Source organism: Plodia interpunctella, chromosome 30 (assembly GCF_027563975.2).
Source record: "Plodia interpunctella isolate USDA-ARS_2022_Savannah chromosome 30, ilPloInte3.2, whole genome shotgun sequence".
NCBI lineage: Eukaryota > Metazoa > Arthropoda > Insecta > Lepidoptera > Pyralidae > Plodia > Plodia interpunctella.
The window spans coordinates 2236808-2256073 of NC_071323.1; the positions used below are offsets into that span (position 1 = coordinate 2236808).

Consider the following 19266-nt stretch of genomic DNA (forward strand, 5'->3'; position numbering starts at 1 on the left):
CTACACTAGTTTAGATGTAGTTCTTTGGTTACTAATAAAAAAATCTTGAATATGGACATATACAGGATTTTTTTGATATAGCAATACTTATTTGATTCTATCAACGTCAACTACTGATAGTAATAACATTGACAGAAATATATATTGCTTGCTCGCTCGACGTCTTTCTTGTTGTTTGTTCTGCACTGCATCTGCATTTTTTGTCGTCTTGGGTACATACATACCTATTTATTTATTATTTGTAATGTTTATTTATACGCATAATTAAAAGAAATTTGGTATTAAATCTTGTTTGTGATTTCCACTGTTATTGTTGTTTATCGCAAACGCTTTCGTTTAAATTGGTGGTTGAATTATAACAATTATTTTAGAATTTCAATATGTTTTAACTGTTTTCAAATTCAGCAGAATGCAGATGAGCCGTATAGGCTCGCCATCGATCGCTATGGAAGAGGACACGGGTGCGGGACACGTCTTGAGCGATTTTCTTCTGCAGCTGGAGAACTACAATCCTTCAATCCCGGATTCCGTGGTGGCACACTATTTGAACATGGCTGGTTTCGAATCACAGGATCCTAGGTACTTTAATACCCATTTATTATTTCGATTGATCACCTTTCTACACAAATACAGGTATTGTCATTAGTTATAGAATGCTAACTCCATACAACTACAATAACAGAGTGCTCACATGCCTCCGATGCACGACAATATTTACCAATAAGACTGGCTACATTAGCCACATTGAACACTAGTCAGTACATAATCGTTGAAGTCTGACATCATATTTTTTGTGGTGGTAGGCCTCTCCAGATTTCTACTCGCTATGGTACTTACGAATATCGCTTTCTCTGTACTCAATTAACTTTTTATGCATGTCAATACATCTTTTAACATGAGAATTTTTGCAATTTGAAATTGTATTATGTTGAAATAGTTGACATAACACCATATGGCATTCTGTGCCAGTCAACCAATAACAAATAATCCATAATAGTCATACTTTCACTGCTAAAACACTGCCAATTTTTTAAAATTTGAGTAGATATAATTAACGTCTAGGTATATGCTAGGTCACCACGAGTGGAGTGGAGCTGGTTATTTTTCAAAAGTAATTTTATTTAGACTCTAATATCTCCAAATCTATGCATGTTCACCCCCCATGGGCAGAATTATTAAAAATTTTGTGCTTATTGTACACTCTTACCTTAGTTAAATTTGTTACCTCATACAATTTTACATGCATATAGTTTGTAGTATGGAGAAGTACATAGGCTACCTTCCATCCTGGGACTGAGTACTGTTTCTGTTCATTAACATCCAGTTCATGTCTTAAATCACTTCCGGTTTGAAGGGTGAGACAGAGAGAGAGTGCAATTACAGGGTACTGTGGCAAAAGATCCTAGGTCACAAAGTGCAATGCTGTGACAACCCTGCTGTTGCAGGCTACAGTGACCACTTTGCAAACTACTATTCATGATGCAAATGATGAAAAACATAAGTAGAAATCGCACCTAGGAACTTTTGGGCACATGCAATCATAACCACTGGACCACTGATTCAGATTATGTGTTAACTCTAATCTTTGCAGATTGATCCGGCTAATAGCTCTAGCATCGCAAAAGTTCCTCTCAGACATTGCTAACGACGCTCTTCAACATTGCAAAATGAGAACTTCAAGTCAGCTTACTCAGAGCACCAAAAACCAAAAGGGACCCAAGGAGAAGAAATATGTTATGACAATGGAAGACCTAGTTCCTGCATTACAAGAATATGGTATTGTAGCAAGAAAACCTCACTATTTCGTCTGATTTATAGATTAAGAAATTATGAATTAATGTAAGTCAAATAACAAATTTTGTACTAGTATGTTACTACAGATGCAAACTGATGACTTGACATCAATGTGCATGTCTCTCAACAAGTGCATGTGTACCTGTAAAATACACTCGGTTTTTTTCTTACGAGTCCCAAACAATCTCCGCGGTACTTATTGTTGAATGTTAATCAATTATTACTTGAAACCAATACATTCGAAAGTATTTATTTAACCACGAAAGTAATTTCCTAAATTAAAATAATTTTCACTGCTGTTAAATAACAATAAGACCCTGGTGAGATTGTTTACATAAGAAGTCTAGTAAGAAAAAACGGAGTTGCACTAATTTGTATAAGACGCAAATAACCATGGGAGTAAAAAAATATTTTTTACGCAATAAACCTGATGTGCAGAATACCAGAATTTACGTTATTTTATTTACGTCAAACCTCAAAAATAATAAGTAATTAATATAATATGTAGAAGAAATCAGCTAAGGTGACATGTAGTTCCACTAATTCCCTACCAATTTTATATGCTTTAAATCAACTTCACTCGTTAACACATAAGAAATAAGAATTTTCCGTCGCCATTGTAGGTACTTTTTTTTTAATGAGTGACAGAAATAATAATCAATTATTTATTAACCAAATCATATTTTAAAAGCTTTTGTTTTTTAGTCTTTATTTCTATAATAACCAATATTATCTATTATTACCTAATTTAACTAATTGTTTATACAGAAATAGACAAAACTTCAACGCTCTATACTTTTGTAGCATCAATCGATAGGGTCAAAGTACATACAGTCTGTCGATTGGAGAAAAAGGTTTTTTAACAAACCAATTTTTTTGGCATTGGTATATCAAATATTCTTCACGTAGATATCCTAAAAGCTAATCTTATTACAATCTTGGTATTTTGACAGAGTTGGGTCGCGAATTAAAAAGATAGTATCTGATATTCTATTTTATATGTAACGTATTAAACAGATAATTATCTAGCAGTTTTTCTGTCAAATAATGATATTTTATCAGAGAGTTGTGAAATAAGACTTGCCGTTAAATATTATAATAAACCCAATAATATTTTTGTATCAATACATTAGGTACTAAATTTAAATAAATGCAATTAATTAAATCGATACACTCTCGTTTGTTATACGCACTACGTGTTAACAAATAAATCTTATTCCTTTGGAAGAAATTTAATCCTTTGACCATATTGATTGATACCAATGAAAACACACAATGCCATTTTCCATATTTTAGCTAGATCCCGGATGTGGTAAGCGAATTTAAAAATTATAGTGTTTCCAGCAAAAAATTGTAAATCATCCATCAGTCTTGATATGAGTGCCGTCAGTGGCTAGACTGACCTGCCCTATTAGCTCCCGACGTTCCATACTATTAGTATGGTTCGTCGGGAGCGGCCCCACCCGCATAGTGTTAAACTGGCAGTATATAAATCAAACAGGTTGTTCTGTGCCTGGCGACATTTTCGAGAATACACGAATCGGTGGGAAAATATTGTCCAAAATTTCCGAGAACCAAGAATTTCTCGGCGCTACACCGCTATTTATGCTTTGTGTTTAGAAGCTCTAGTAAATATGAATAAAAACAATATTGGTAAGCACTTTTGCCAACACTGTTTAAATATGAGTTTCTTTCGGCATTTCTTAGCAGTGGTCGTTCCGAAATACTAGTAGTATTTAATTTTAAATGAAGGTCTGATTGAACAACACCCAACGGCCCACACTTAACTTGTATCGCGGGTTTGATGGTCACAAGCGCAGAAACAGGCACGACACACCCAGAGCAGACAAATATTTGCCCGCGTTGGGAATCGAACCAAATTAGACTAAATTTCTGATTAAATGTTTTGACTTAGGGGATAGTCCCTAGCACGGGGAGTTAAAAAAAGCCGTTTCGACGCACTGCTGTATTATTGATTCACATAATAGACTTTACAAATTGAAACGTAACAAATTGTTGTAGATAATTTCTTTTCGATTCACTATGCTTCTGGAAGCCTCGACAAATGCATTTTGCATTCCACTTCTCACTATCGAGTCGATTCGAAGTGAAAGTGGACCATTCACATTGCAGTGTGGTTGTCGTTACGTCACAATGGCGCACAGTGATTGGTTGGCTCCGTCTCACTGCGAATCGACTCGATGGTAATATAAATAGCAAAGTCGCACAACACACATCGATATAAAGAGTCGCTGTGATAGGGTTTCAGGTGACGGTATCCTGTGAGGATCACGTATGTATCCATTCGCTGTTCACTATCGAAATGAGACGTAGTCAACCAATCATAGTGAAGCATTGTAACATAACGACAAATACACAGCACTGTGATTGGTTGGCTAAAGAGTAGAAAATGAATGAGGGCACTTTGCCCTTGGCAACACTGCGTGTTTGCAACCAATCTTGACCATTATATTTGGTGTTGCAATAGCAAAAAAGTTCGTTAAAAATTCGTTTTCTACTCTTTATAAACCACACACTGAATAGATTTAACAGACTTTTAAAAACAAAACTCATCGGCTTAACAATGTGGTATTCGAGCTATTTAAGATTTAATTTTAAAAATATATTTACACTAAATAAAATTCAATAATGAAGTAAATAATTTAATTTGTCATTTCATTATACGCCTAGAATAATAACTACTTACATGAAAATAATAAAAATAAACACCAATTTGGTGTGGTTTTTATTAATGAATTTTATGTAGTTTTAAATTTTATAAATCTTTAATAGCTAGACTTGAGCCAGTGATCAAAATTGCAGTATTTATTGACAAAACTAAGTTAAAACCGGTAATGAGTACATACAAGTGACGTCGCGTAGTCGTTTTTTCTTGTTTTGCATAATTTACACTAGTTGCATGCCGGGGCTTCGCTCTGCGGAAATTTCGGTATTTTCCACGGTTATGGATATGGTAGGAATGTAAAAAATTCATTAAAACCCGTCCAGCAGATTGTACAACAAACATTCACTCACATCCGGACTTGCACATTCATTTATTAGTAGAATTGAAAGTGATATGCAAAGCTTAATACGGCATAAAATTAATTTCTCTATACGACTATAGCGACCAATCAGTGGGATTCCGCGTACAGTCGACAGCACATCGGGCTGACCAAACTCATTGCTCGCGTTAATTACCGCGGCATAGGTTACTGTTGGGCAACTAGACACGCAACCGACCGTACCTAACATGTATACATAAATTATGAAGTTCCACGAGAATAGGTACCTTATGAAGGGCCGTTTACGACGCATTAAGCGCATACGACACATCAGAGCCGTTTCCTCAGGACTCTAAAAAATCGTGTTCAACTCGGCGTCAGTATCCGTGCCTGAGCTCCCCTTCCACGTGACACGGCCCTGATGTGTGGGGATAGACCAAGAAAACTATATAGACGACGGAGGAGAGTAACCAAATGATAGAAGATTTCCATACAAATTCTCGGCCCAATCTGGCTATACTCATACAAAGTTACGTATTCCTAATATGCACATATCCAATGTGCGAAATAGAAGACATGACGGTGTATAACTTTCTCTGTCTACGGGATAGACCTGCGACTACCCTCCACAAGGTAGCTTTTCACGTGGACCGTCACAAATTAACTCTAATGGTGCGCTCTTCAGATGACAGTGGCGGCCGACTCAGCCATTTCCACATCGTCTAATAGTCGTCAACGTCGTAAAGGTTATCGATCTCTTCATCGTCGAGCTGCATCGATTGGAAGTCCACCTTGTAGCGAAGCAATCCTGCAAACAAAATTATTCCATTAAGTATATATTTTTTATTCCACTTGTTTAGTATTATTTTCAAAAGCTTCTCCCGCGTTCACTCTCTTTAGGGATGGAATTTGTAAAAATTCTTTGTTAGCGCGTCACAATTTACCTTCCTGCCACAAAAGGCCTAGTAGTTTTCGAGATTTCGTGATGGGTGAGTTAATGTTTTTCGTTTTTATTAGATCATAAATATGGCGATGTATAGCAAATTAAAATTACTTTAGATTGCGTGTTAATCAGGTGAACCACAGTGTGGAAGGCAACTACCACACTAGACTTTCTCTAAACAATGAGTATAATGAGATGATGAAAATAGTAAATAAAATAGTTAATCAGGCCCTTTTAGTCTTAGAGCGATAGTTAAACGTACGTACCAGCTGATTCTCCTCTTGCGCAGATTGTGAAAGTCAATCAAGTGAAAGGGTTATTAGAGGTCGTTCATTAATTATTTTAGGCTTGAAAGGGTCGTCGCCCTTTAATGGAAAATTTCAGAAAAAATCATGAAATATCACAAGGGGTGCAGTAAGATTTCACGTTTTTATTTTTTGTGGGGGTTAGTGGTTAGTTTTAAATGTTACAAAGGCGAATGAGGGCGGGGGATAAAAAAGCTTAAAAAAATTACATGATTAATGGACGACCTCTAATTAAATTAACTATAGATTCTTTTTATAGGCGGTAGGCAAACATTATTGGAATTGAGATTCTCAAACAGTGGCAGATGTCATTTAGAATTACCCACTGAGAATATAAACTTATATTCCTAATAGCAAGTAGTAAGTATAGGGCTCAATTTTTTAAGTCATTTTCGTTTACCTATTAACCCTTAAAGCGACGCAACGTAGTGCAACGGAGCAGTGAAACGGCTCACTTAGTTGAACAATAATCGCTATACATAATGCTATACGTAGCAATTAATTAACTTTTTCATTTAGTGTCCTCGTTTAGTGTCCGCCAAAGGAAGTTTAATCGGTTCACATGAGTTTGGAAAAATACAAGGGTTCAAAAAATATAAAACACTGCAGTGCACTATGTGTTTAATGAATGGAAAAAAAAATCTTAAAAATATATCGCGGACCAAACATTTGTGCCAGTAATTGTACTTGCTTCTACTACCTTCTTCCTAAAACGATTCTCACACTGCGCGCTGCAGCGGAAGCAGCTGCAATACACACGGCGGCGCGCGGCACTATACTACGAATACACTGGGCAACATTCCACGCATGATCACTCTATCTCACGCATTACCACTGACTCGAGTGAAATAGCACATAGCCGATCTCACTCATGCAAATTGTAATGAAAAGGAAAGAACGATGTGTTGCGCGTCAAATGTTCCCTAGTGTATCTGTGGCTTTATGGTGCCGCGCGCCGCCGTGTGTGAATCGCCTAATCCCAGCTTGTAGTCACATGAAGAAAGAAAAAAATATTTTAACTATTCACCATGAGAACACATACACGCGTGTATGGTGAGCAAAAAATATATAATTTCAATTTCATCATTTGACCGCACTCGGTAAACGTGTGGCCTATGACTGATGAAAAATCATCAGTAGTCTAATACCAAATAATGCCTATTGTCTCAATAATATTAGGCAATTAATTAGTCTCAACCTCACGTGACACAAGTAAGCTAGCTGTTTCGGTTGTTAGATAAAAGTAATCATGATTAACAAATATAATCACGATTACTTTAATCAATCTGTATCGATAATCTATCCATATTTGGCCAACATATCCTCAATGTATTGAAATTAGAAATCATGCAGCACACTTCGTTTTAATTGTTGATTTCATGTGAAAAATTGTCCTGTTGCTTGTCAATATGGAGCGTAAATGACTTGGGCAACCATTACCGCACCGCTGCCACCCGGCAAAATAAAGTTCATTTAAAAGTGAGCTTTATGGCGAGTCTATATATTTTTAAATATTTAAAATTCATTGCATAAAACACACATACTCGCTCTTTAATGAACAACATTTTGCCAGTTGGGAGTGTCATGTAATGTAGCTACGACCTTAAGGCGCTGTCAAGCCGCACACCGGCGCCATCATCACGTTTTATTATTTTTTTTGCGAAATCATCCACACTTAGTATTTTTTTAGAAAATGTTATTGTTTTCATATAATTTATCAAGATAGTTTTTTTTTTATTTTTTGCTAATAAATATAAATTGATAAAAATGTGATGATTGCGCCAGTGTGCGGTTACAGAGGGTTTTAAAATATATTACCAAAGTAACAAACACGTTCACTACATAGCTAAGTGCCTAAACTACACACTTCCATTGCACTCTAATATAAATAAAATGTTAATAATGTGACCAAATCATCATTATTTTCATTCTCCGTCCTTTTTATCTTATTTGATAAATAGGAACTATTCATACAGTGTTATGTTAGGGCATCTATTCGGATCTGTCGATGTGTGTCAGAAACGCATATACATAAACGTTGAGATATACCCTTGATATGTAAAATCCACACGCCATTGCGCTCTGTTGCACTCTGTCGTTCTCCGTCACGTTCACGTCCGCCGACGAATCAACGTAGAAATTGTATGAAGAGTTTGAATGTACTTCAGTGTCATAACAACGGAGCCACTGCGTCCTCGTAAAGTAGCGTGACTGACTAATGGCGTATGGCCCTAACACTGTTACTCAAGGCGAAAAAAATCTGATGTTGACACTAATTAAGGGAGGGGGTTTGATGTGAGACAAAATCATGAAGCTGTAGGTAAAACTGGAGTCAGTACTCCGAAGAACTTTTTGATCCAAAGTAAGTACATGTATTACTATCCCTTTCATCTGTAGCCCAACCTCTCCTTCTTGCACGCTGAAATGCATAACTATACATTGCATAACTGTATTCGCAATGTATAAGAGAGGTCGGGCTATGTACCTATGAAAGAGATAGAAATATATGTACCTTGCATCAATAAGTTGTTGGCAGGACTGGTTATTGTCTATAGCTTCATAGACAAGACGACCCCCCTCACTTTCATGCGTGACGTAATAGATGGACCTTAGTGACAGATTTTCTAGAACAGAAACTGATGTTAGGCGACGCTGAATGCCCGATTCGCATAACGTCAAATTTGCGAAATGTCAGAATCGCAAAATATCATATTTATTTTTGTGATATTTTAACGATTCTCACCATTTGCGAATCTGTTACGCCGGCTACACATTATCGCGAAACAATTCTCCAAACTTTGGCGGATTCGACACACATTGCTGGTTTTTCATTGCGGCAAATAAAAGCACACATACAAACAACGCAATGTATGATTCGAGTCGTTTAGCTGCCAATATGCGTTTCTCACATACATTGACTGCACAGTATAATTTCATCTAAACCGTATCTCCGGTATTACAATATCAGTATTGCAATGACTAGCATTTTCTACTAATTTATCGTATGAACTAATGGCAACTTTTACCGAGACACACCTAACTTTACTTTGTACTCGGCAGCATTATTATTAGCCTTGAAAATGTATAAATAAGTGATCCTGATAGCCGTACGTATAACATTTAATTCCCTAAAATGCGACCCGGGAGATATTTGTCGATAGCCTGAATGTCTTTAAACAAAACTTGCTCAGCCTAATAAAGGATTAATAAATCACAAATCAATATTATTTTTGATAAAATTTGTTTAGTTTAATTTGATTTGTGGTAATGTGTATGTATACCTGTCATTGGTTTACATTAGAACTTAATTCAGGAATCAAACAAGAGTAAAACTCTGTGTCTTTAGCCCGATTCGCTTTTTTTTTTTAACTATATATAAAGAATCAAAACTAACTTCAATAAATTGCCGAAGCGAAGCTAATTGCCCTCATACATAAAAAAATGTCAATTTTAGTTAAAATATGTTTTGTCTTACGTCAATGTCAAATATTGTATTAAGATGAAGAGGTTAGCGTGGCAAGCAATTTCGCAATGGTCGGTCACGGAATGGGTGACAAAAATGTAAAGTATTATCTCGAGCTCCTCCTTGCTTCAGAAGGCACGTTAAGCCGTTGGTCCCGGTTTTATTTGCAGTCGTGACAACCCACCACTCCGTTTTGGGCCAGCGTGGTGGGTCGTGGCCCATACTTATTATCCATTCATAAGGAAGACTAATGCCCAAACAGTCAGGGCATTTAAATATAGCTATTGATATGATGATAAGGACAAAACATTACTAAAATTGATACTATTTTTTATAAACACGAGGGTTTCCGAGTTAAGGTTCTAACTACTTCTCCCGCACCGCAATTTGACGTTCATTGAAAAGTGAGCTTTAATGCGTCCCCTGTAGACATACTTTACATTGACAAGACGAGCGAAATGCGAAAGTAAATTTGTTACCTCTTCACGCTCTATCTACTCAACCAATCTTCTTGAAATTTTGCATACATGTAGTTTGAAATATGGAGAAGGATTATAGAGTACCTTTTATCCCGGAAAAAATAACGCAGACAAAAGATGAAAAAAATGAAAAGTGATCTTTAAAGCGTCCCCTGTAGACATACTTTACATTGACAAGACAAGCGCTGACAGCGAGCAGTCCGCTAAATTGTTGTCAACGTAAAGTATGTCTACAGACGACGCTTTAAAGATCACTTTTCTTTGAACGTCATATAGCCGGGGAGGGGAGCGGAGGAGTATAAGTGTGAAAAAACATTTAAGAGCACTTTTAGCATAAGTGTCGCCTATATAGGAAAGCCTAAGGTGTTCGTCGGTGAAAATTGCCATACGACTGTAGTAACAAAATAAGTATATCAATAGCAATCGGTAAAATAACGGCCGCGCGCCGCGTTCCGGCCGCCCGTGTTTAAAACTCGTAGTGTCGCCACATGCCAGATTCTGAAATGATCGATTATACCTCGTTCCACTTTCGCGTGTTCGCAGTTACATTATGGTTGTGACACCCCGAAACCCAGGGTTTGCGTAAGAAATAAATCTTTATTTTTTAAGATTCGGTTGAGGTTCGGTTGATTCCCTTTAGAGAGATTCTATAAATCCTATGTTTTTTGTTAGCCAACTACAAATACAAAAAAATTTGAAAGGACATCCTTTCTATTTTTGAAGGAAGTTTGTTACACTTACACGATCACGTAAATTCCACTGGATCTGGTATTGACATAATAAAAATTTGCAAAAATCTATATTTTTACAAAAAATGGAGTTATTAGCACCCGGCGTATATAGAATTTGTCATTTGCCGAATAAGGCATCCACAGAATCTGTCGTTAACTCGCCTGTCATTTCCAGAACGTGGCATTTGTCGACTATACCGTAAAAAAGAGACAGAGAAAACTATAGACATCGTCATATTTTTCGTTTCGCTCACACAAAAGAAACAAATATTAGAAATTCACGAGAAGAAACGGGATAGAGGGATATCTTTTGCCCGTCATCACATGCCCGGTACAACGTCGAGAAGTTGCAAACAACACAGAATCGTAGACAAATATCTGTGATTACTACAAATATTTGCCCCCCCTGGGAATCGAACCCAGTACTTCCAGATGACAGACCGGCGTGACCACAGCCCCACGGAGATCGTTGTCAAACTACTCTATTTCGTTACGGCTACGTTGTCTATATTTTACTCTGTTATTGCCATAAAACCAAGCTCAACCTAAATTAATTATGCAAGCATATCTCTTATGATCTACAGTAATAAATTATGGGCAATATGCGTTTCGTGATACGAGATTCCTATATTTTCTTAATAGTCGTCCAAGTCGACGTCGTCCAGCGGTTCGTCGAGCTGAAGCGATTGGAAATCCACCTTGTATCGCAGTATGCCTATCGTTTACCGTGATTTTATCATTATTTGTCAATCCAACGATGTCCAAGCAGCAAGAAAGAGATTATTGATTAGTAACAAAGTGTTAAAATTAAAAACATGTGTTAGAGAAATTCAGGGTAATACAGATTATGATTGGTCGGTGAATAAATAATATGAATATCATTAGAATTTTTCGAAGTTTAATAAATACAATAATACATTTTAATTTCTGATTTATGGGCGAAGTGCGGGTTAGCATTTCAATTCTCACCACCACCAATGACATTGCAGTGTGGTTGTCGTCGCGTCACAATGGCGCAATGTAATTGGTTCGCTGTATCCCATTTCGAATCGATTCGATGGTGAGAAGTGAAAATGCAAACCCGCACTTTGCCCTAAAGTATTTAATTTTTACTGTGGTAATGTATTTACATTACACACAGCAATGGCAAACTATTCCATTAATAGTGCCAAGAAAGTCGTTAGGTGTGTTTCATTTCACGTAATGACCACGACCCTCAGCCATGAAGAATACGACTATGAAGAAGAATGTAAATTTAACGAATGATTGATTTTGGAAATGATTCCTTCCTCGAGAAAATTGACGGATCGTAATGACAGTGCGGCCACAGAGGTCGAAACGCTCGAAGATCCACACTGTAGATATATGTAAGTACTGATGATGTAAAAGATACAAATGGAATAAATGAATGTAAATAGTTTTGAAGACCTCGTTGGCGCAGTGGTAAAGTGATTGCCTCTGAACCGAGAGGTCCCGGGTTCGATCCCCAGCCGGGTCATGATGGAAAATAATATTTTTCTGATTGGCCCGCGTCTTGGATGTTTATCTATATATGTATTTGTTATAAAATATAGTATCGTTGAGTTAGTATCCCATAACACAAGTATCGAACTTACTTCGGGGTTAGCTCAATCTGTGAGATTTGTCCTAATATATTTATTTATTATTATTAATGAACCTGTATCGATGATCGACATATCCGCGTGTCTCACCTCCGATGCCGCCGAAGCCGCGCACGAACTGGCTGCCCTCCTGGCTCTTGTCGGTGATGATCTCGAGCGTGGCGCCGAACGACTTGTAGTTGTTCGCGAGCCACTCCAGCAGCGGCTGGCACTCCACCAGCTCCAGCTCCACCCCGCTCTGGGGGGGGGGGGGGGAGAGGCTCATTGTACTAACATCCTAACTAAATAGTTTGTGATGATGTTATAAAATTTGGTACACGTGTAAAATATAGCCTGGATAACACATAGGGTACTTTTAATCCTGAAATTCCCACGGGAGTGAAGGCCCAGGGCACAGCTAGTATTATAAATCCCTCTCTTCACGCTCTATCTACTCAACCAATCTTCTTGAAATTTTGCATACATGTAGTTTGAAGTATGGAGAAGGATTATAGAGTACCTTTTATCCTGGAAAAAATAACGCAGGCAAAAGCTAGTAGAATTCATCGTCAAATTACATTCGGAGCTGTGACGCCCCAAAATCCAGAGTCAGCGTAAATAAGTGCCATTAAATTTGGAAGCAACTCTTCCAAACTGTGTTTTTTTTACCTGGCGTCAACCCTAATGAAAATTAAATTATATGAAATGTTATTTCTTCACCGAGTATGAAACAAATTTATCAAGTCTTATAAATAAAGTTAATGCTTCACATATCCCACCAATATTGGCTTGGGTATAATTACATTTAAATTATAAACTTAAGAAGATTTTGCTACATCAATTTGATAATTATAATTGCATATTTAGGATACACCTGCCTCCCAGAATAAAAGAACATGTTGACCACGACCCTGTCAAGACTGATATGAATAGTTTCATGATTTCTTTTTATATAGTTCTAAACAAAAATGACGCTAACCTCTTTGTCTGTGAAATGAGATTTGTCCTTCTCTTGCTCGGGGGTGAGGTGCAGGATCGTCTCCATGTTGGTGGCGTGCGATTTCAGTACATATCTGAAATATTAAAACATTGTGTTTGGCCAAATATTTTCTAAATAATGTTATTAATTCAAGGGATTCCAATTACACATATTAAACTAAATCTAATTTTCATTATACACAACATTCTCTACAACTTTTTGATACAAGGTAACATATATATTGCTATATCTGTAATCTGAGCGCGGCCGCGCTGTCATTACGATCCGTAAATTTTCTTGAGGAAGGAATAATTTCCAAAATCAATCCTACTATATAAATGCGAATGTTTGTGAGGATGTGTGTTTGTATGTGGTTACTCTTTCACGCGTAAAATGTACTGGACGTATTGTTATGAATTTTGGTACACGGGTAGAATTTAACCTGGAATAACACATAAGGTACTTTTTATGCTGACATTCGCAAGGTAGCGAAGCCCCGGGACGCAGCTAGTCATTCATAAAATTAACATTACCACAGTACAGATTAATTATTTTAAAGTCAGATAGTGCGGCCGCAGCGGTTGAAATGCTCTGAGAACCATCCTGTAGTGAGCAATTTATTTATTTAGCTAAATACAAGGTACACACAACCTTTTAAGGTATTTAGTAAGAAAAAATAGGCACAATAATTTCTTACAGAAACACATCCTAAACATCACATTCACATTCGTCAATCTTACAAAACTGCAAACATTCTATACTATTATTATAAAGAGGTAAGCGTTTGTGAGTTTGTATGTTTGAGCGGGTAATCTACGAAACTAACGAACCGATTTAAAAAATTCTTATTAGAAATGTACATTATCCAAGATTGCGCTATAGGCTATATTTTATCTCAAAATTCCCACGGGAGCGAAGCCCCGGGCAACATCTAGTTCAAATAATATATGTAGATGTAAATCTCTCCTTATCATAGTACTAACCTCTGTATGTCGAGGTTCTCCCAACAGATGAGTGTCTCGACGGCACCGAGCTCGAGCGCGCGCAGAGTGTCGTCCACACCGAAGCAATACTTGCCGGTATCCTGACGACAATATATATCATCACAGATCATTATTAAGTCCGGCACGATAGCGACCAACACTGTTCAAATTAGTTTCTTTCGGCATTTCTTATCAGCAGTGGTCAGAAATTACTATATGTATAATATAAAATAAATAAAATTTGTCATGAAAACTATATCACGTGAATTAAATTAATTTTTTTTCTGTAATTTATAAGTAAATGCTTTGAATTTGAATTTATTTCCACTCCATCATCTACCGATCTAACTCGGACCTTTGACTCACATGTAACATTTCTTTACCTTAAATAAATTTTTATTCAATTCAAAGTTCAATTTTTATTCTGGCAACAAATACTTGAATAAAATAAACATTTGACAGGATTAAAACGATCTCACCTGTGAGATCTCGTCGAAGTACCGTCCAATGAGTTTCTTCTCTTGTATGAACTTAACGTTCTGCAGCGACTCCGCGGCCAGCTCTATGGCCTGGTTGAATCCGTTCTCGCCGCCGTACGACACGTCCACCAATTTGATGATTTTGGCTTGCAGACGCTGTTAAAACGAAAATATATGTACAGACTGTCCAAAAACTTTATCAACCAATCTTGACCGTTCTATTTGGTATTGCAATGGCAAAAAAAAATTTTGATCGTCAAAAATAAGTTTTCTACATTTTATTGACCGACTGTAATCGTGTTTAGAGGGATTGGTATGATAATATAATTTTCTTGCTTTCTCGTTGATCGTAAATTTATATGGATTTGTTTTACATGTTACAAATTATTTTTAACTAATTTTGAAAATAATAATAAGATTAAAAGTTTAGTTGAGAGTAACTACTACTCTCTAATGAAAATATGAAAATACGAAAATACTCGTCGGCGTAAGACATAGACATGAATTAATTCGGCGGAACTGTCATTGTCTCGATAGCTCAAACACTATTCCATGATGTGAGATCAATAATGTTTGGCCCAGTTTCAGTGCACTTTGATCCTCGCGACCTGTGTTACAATCTAAGAAATAACAATAAGTTATAACTAGGTATGCTAGCTAACACAGATGAGCACAGAGACTCTTCGCAAATGCAATTTCTTCCAGCCAACTTTTGGGTGGAAAGAGAAATTAAAACTAAATGGCCTAAGCCTAGAGGCCCGGCTTCATTGTCGCTTGTGCTTCTTTGTTTTCTATAGTTCTTGACATTGACGTACGTCAAATCTCCAAAAAACTTTGGCATTTTCTCCCGTCGTCTCTAAACGCGATCCACTTTACTATCTACACTGTACTGCATCGCAAATTCGTGCCATTGACTTGATTTTTAGTATGAATGTAATTCATTTTAGGTTCCTAAAGTTGAACTGAGGTGCATTGGAAACGTTCTGGCCGCTTTCCTTTACTTTTTCGTCTTCTTTCCTTGTGGACCATGATCCCTAGTTGTCAAACTATAAAAAATAATTAAGTTGTAAAGAACTTACGGGATCAAACATATCAGACTGAGAGAGCTCGGTTTTAAAGTCAGCGGAACCAGCCAAAATGAGCCCGGCCACGTTGGGCCTGTCCGCACTGATGAACAGCTGCGTAGCCACCTCGGCCACCTTCCGTACGTAGTTGTGACGCTTCTCCATCCGGAGACGGGCGAAACGCAGGGCTGACTGACCACCGCGCCCGTGCTTCTTTGGAAGGTCCACGGTGAATTTGTGAAGTACCTACAATATAGCATTGTGTGCGACTTTGATCAACATCTAACTCTACGAATAAATAAATTATTATAGTATTATATTTATTCCTAGATCTCACTGTTATCGAAGGGTCCCAAGTTCAAATCCTACTTGTGACACATGAGTTTGTATATTAATCTGATGTATGGTTTTCATAGAACACCACTTGCTTCGTTGAAGGGAACATCGTTAGGAAACTTGCAATATTGGTGGACAGTTTAGTTCACTCTTCTGCTAGTAAAACTGTAATAAATCATACACCTAAACATGCACCTCATGAATATATTGGTAAAAACCATAATACAAACAGATGCAGTCAGACGATACTAGTTTTTATAATAAGTAAGGATAAGGATTTTATTTAGTTCTACTCTACAATAACACTAACCTCTCTAGTGTTTCCCTGCAGAGTACCAAACAGCGCTCCGTTACCGTCCATGACAATGAAACCGAATTTATTGTCATCTGCCAGCAGAGCAGTGAGCGCCTCTGTGTGGAACTTATTGTCGCACAAGTACAGTGAGGTGTTGATCGGCTTGAAAGGCTCAAAGTCTATGTTGACCTTCTTCTCCTTGCCTTCCTCTGTTACGATGGTGCCACAGTATATAACCAGGCCGTTGGGAGGAACTGTAAAGTATTTACAAATCATTAATAAACTACTGCATACTAGGTCTTCGCAAATGTGGGAATTTATGGATAAAAGCAAAACCTATCTCTTGTTGAATTCTTGTTATGCCCCAAAATATATAATTACACAAAATTTTGATTTTCATTATACATATTCCGATTTGGTATACATATCTGGTTTTTAATTTCAGTAAATGAAAGCTCTCATACAAATTGGACAATGTTCATGATCAACCGATGTCACAATGTGAAGACCGGACCAGAAGCAAGTGATGTCCCATGGAAGCTTACCCTTAGTGTAAAGCTTGAGCCTATGCTGTACAGAAGTAATAGCTCCAAGCACAGAGAGCCTATTCACTCGAGATTTGATGTTGGATGCAGTACCAAATTCATCGGCTAACATTTTTGACACTCGCGAGATTTGATCCTTGGGTGGAATGATTAGGGATATCATTGATGTTCCATTCCTGGAATTAAGGAAATAAAAGTTAAGGTCTTCAGTATCATCACTAAACATAAGGAAAATTGTACCTGTAGTCTATGTGACTTACAAGTGACATTTTATCTGTACTACACAGTTACACAGAGTCAAGGCAGGGCACAGCAGATTCTGACACAATGCAGTGTATGGACCAGTGGCTGAGTCGGTCAGTCATCTCTGACTGATGAGTCATAAAGACAGTTGCCAGGGAGTGTTGATTCTACTAACTATGAGTTGTTATGTGATAGTTCTTATTGCTTGCATGTCATAAGAGTTACTGTTGAAAAGCAGTCTTGGCTTAAAGTTAGCAGAATAGACAACAGGTCTATCTTTTGGTCTATTATGACAGTTAGTAATTAGTTGTTATTGAATATGGTGGAACATCAGTAGGCCAGTCTGTGATGTACAGTTACATGCAGAAGGGCAGAACCTTTGCTGCACACTGTAGTACCTATAAAATACAACAATAATTTATTGCACAATTACAAAATGAATCATACATTATAATTATTGCATTTCAATGTGTGATATCAGGATATTAGGCTATTGAAAAACAGTAAATGTTACATAATGAATATTAAATATTAGTAGATAACAGATATGTTCACATTTTTAAAGAATTATAGATTAAAGCATAGAGGTTCTGAAATGGGGTGAAATGGTCCCTGTACAGGAGGACTGATCACCAGTTTGGTGCTTGCACTGATGTCCCTAATAATTTATTATCTTAAGAGTATTTTTATATGAATAAACAGCTGTTTATAAAGAGCCAGATTGAATATCAATGTTCAGAGATCTTTTACTGTCTAGAATAACTGTATTACATAATGTATGAGTCAAAATATGGTCTCAACTTTCAATGGTTAATGACAGCAAAATTAATTGAAAGTTTTAATGTTTTTGCTCAAGACTTACTTATGTTGCAACCTGTGGATTTGTCCCACGAAACATTGTTTGAGCCCAACTAACGATGCAAATATGGAATGAAGCTGGCTTATACAATGGTAATATTTTGTGCTTAGTCATCATCACATAGGTACTTTATCATATCAGATTATCTGGGGTTGGCATATCTACCATGAATCTGTTAGAAGATGGTCTTCTCTCTCCGTTACCTTCCATCTTCCTCCAACATAAACATTGCTTATTATTCTATCCATCTGTGCTACCCAGTTTCAAAAAATGGTGCCCCTCCAATTTAGTCAACAAGTGCAATGCGCATTGCAACGTAGTCTTGAATTGTGAAGGTTATACTGCGCATGCAACAGGGCGCATGTGTGGATAGTGACGCAGCCCCATCTGACCACGCAGTCACAACTTCACGCCATAAAACAATAGCAAACCACGTGATTACAGTATAAATATATGGGACGTGATTCAAAAACTTACCCTCTTGCCATCTCCAAACTCTTGATGAGTTTCTTGATCTTCCATATCTCAACATTTCGATCTGCTGAAGATTCCTCTGACATTTTATAAAATCACTAGTTCACCACAAATAAGATAAATTACAACAAAAGTATTTTAAATACACGAAAGTAAATAATATTAAATGAGGAAATAGGAGATCGCTACTCGTGGTGTGGCTTGACTGCTGAGAACCAGATCAAACCGGACGAACGAGACACCTCGAAACTCTGTTCACACACTTTCTAATTCACTTTTAAGTCCGCCAGCGCTCTATCTTTTCTTCTTGTGCGGGGATTCTTGGATTTTTTCTTATTTCGGTTACCCCTAAGCATGTGGGACACAGAAATAAGATAAAAAGATGACGTGAGCACACCACAATCGAACGAACTCTTCCGACTCGTCCGTCTAGTCGTCGTAGGCAAGGCAGCAAAAGGCAGCTAGCTGTGGTAGTGTGGATTGCCTGCGTAAAAAAATAGCAGAGAGTATTGCCATTGTTTGAGGTTTCATAAATAGCGAAGCGAAATGGTGTTCTCACAGGTATTTTCGGTAAAGTAAGCACGGAAACGGTGAGGAATAAAATATCTGAGGGAAATACTCTCGGAAATATTCTTTGTAGATATCTGCAAAAGGTATCAAGAGATCTCTTAAGATTTCTGCAGATTCA

At 37.2% G+C, this 19266-nt stretch overlaps 2 protein-coding genes across 4 annotated transcripts; one reads left to right on the top strand and one right to left on the bottom strand.

Moving 5' to 3' along the window:
• The first annotated feature begins 94 nt into the window (after nt 1–94).
• Nucleotides 95–2242, top strand: LOC128682650 (transcription initiation factor TFIID subunit 10-like). 2 transcript variants are annotated; one of them, XM_053767530.1, is made up of 3 exons: nt 95–212; nt 409–579; nt 1592–2242. In XM_053767530.1, exons 2-3 carry the CDS (start codon nt 410–412, stop codon nt 1809–1811), a joined length of 390 nt encoding a protein of 129 aa, XP_053623505.1. In that variant the 5' UTR covers nt 95–212; nt 409; the 3' UTR covers nt 1812–2242. The 2 variants fall into 2 exon arrangements, with proteins under 2 accessions (XP_053623505.1, XP_053623504.1); XM_053767529.1 differs by having other exon boundaries at nt 96–212; nt 406–579.
• A 1503-nt stretch (nt 2243–3745) lies between these two features.
• eRF1 (eukaryotic translation release factor 1) lies at nt 3746–19042 on the bottom strand. 2 transcript variants are annotated; one of them, XM_053767527.1, is made up of 9 exons: nt 18582–19042; nt 17003–17178; nt 16473–16711; nt 15842–16072; nt 14763–14918; nt 14284–14384; nt 13301–13394; nt 12433–12580; nt 3746–5607 (listed from the first exon to the last, which is right to left on the bottom strand). In XM_053767527.1, the coding sequence occupies exons 1-9, from the start codon at nt 18662–18664 to the stop codon at nt 5522–5524; spliced, it is 1314 nt and encodes a 437-aa protein (XP_053623502.1). In that variant the 5' UTR covers nt 18665–19042; the 3' UTR covers nt 3746–5521. The 2 variants fall into 2 exon arrangements, with proteins under 2 accessions (XP_053623502.1, XP_053623503.1); XM_053767528.2 differs by lacking the exon at nt 3746–5607 and adding an exon at nt 6652–11435.
• Nucleotides 19043–19266: the final 224 nt, after the last annotated feature.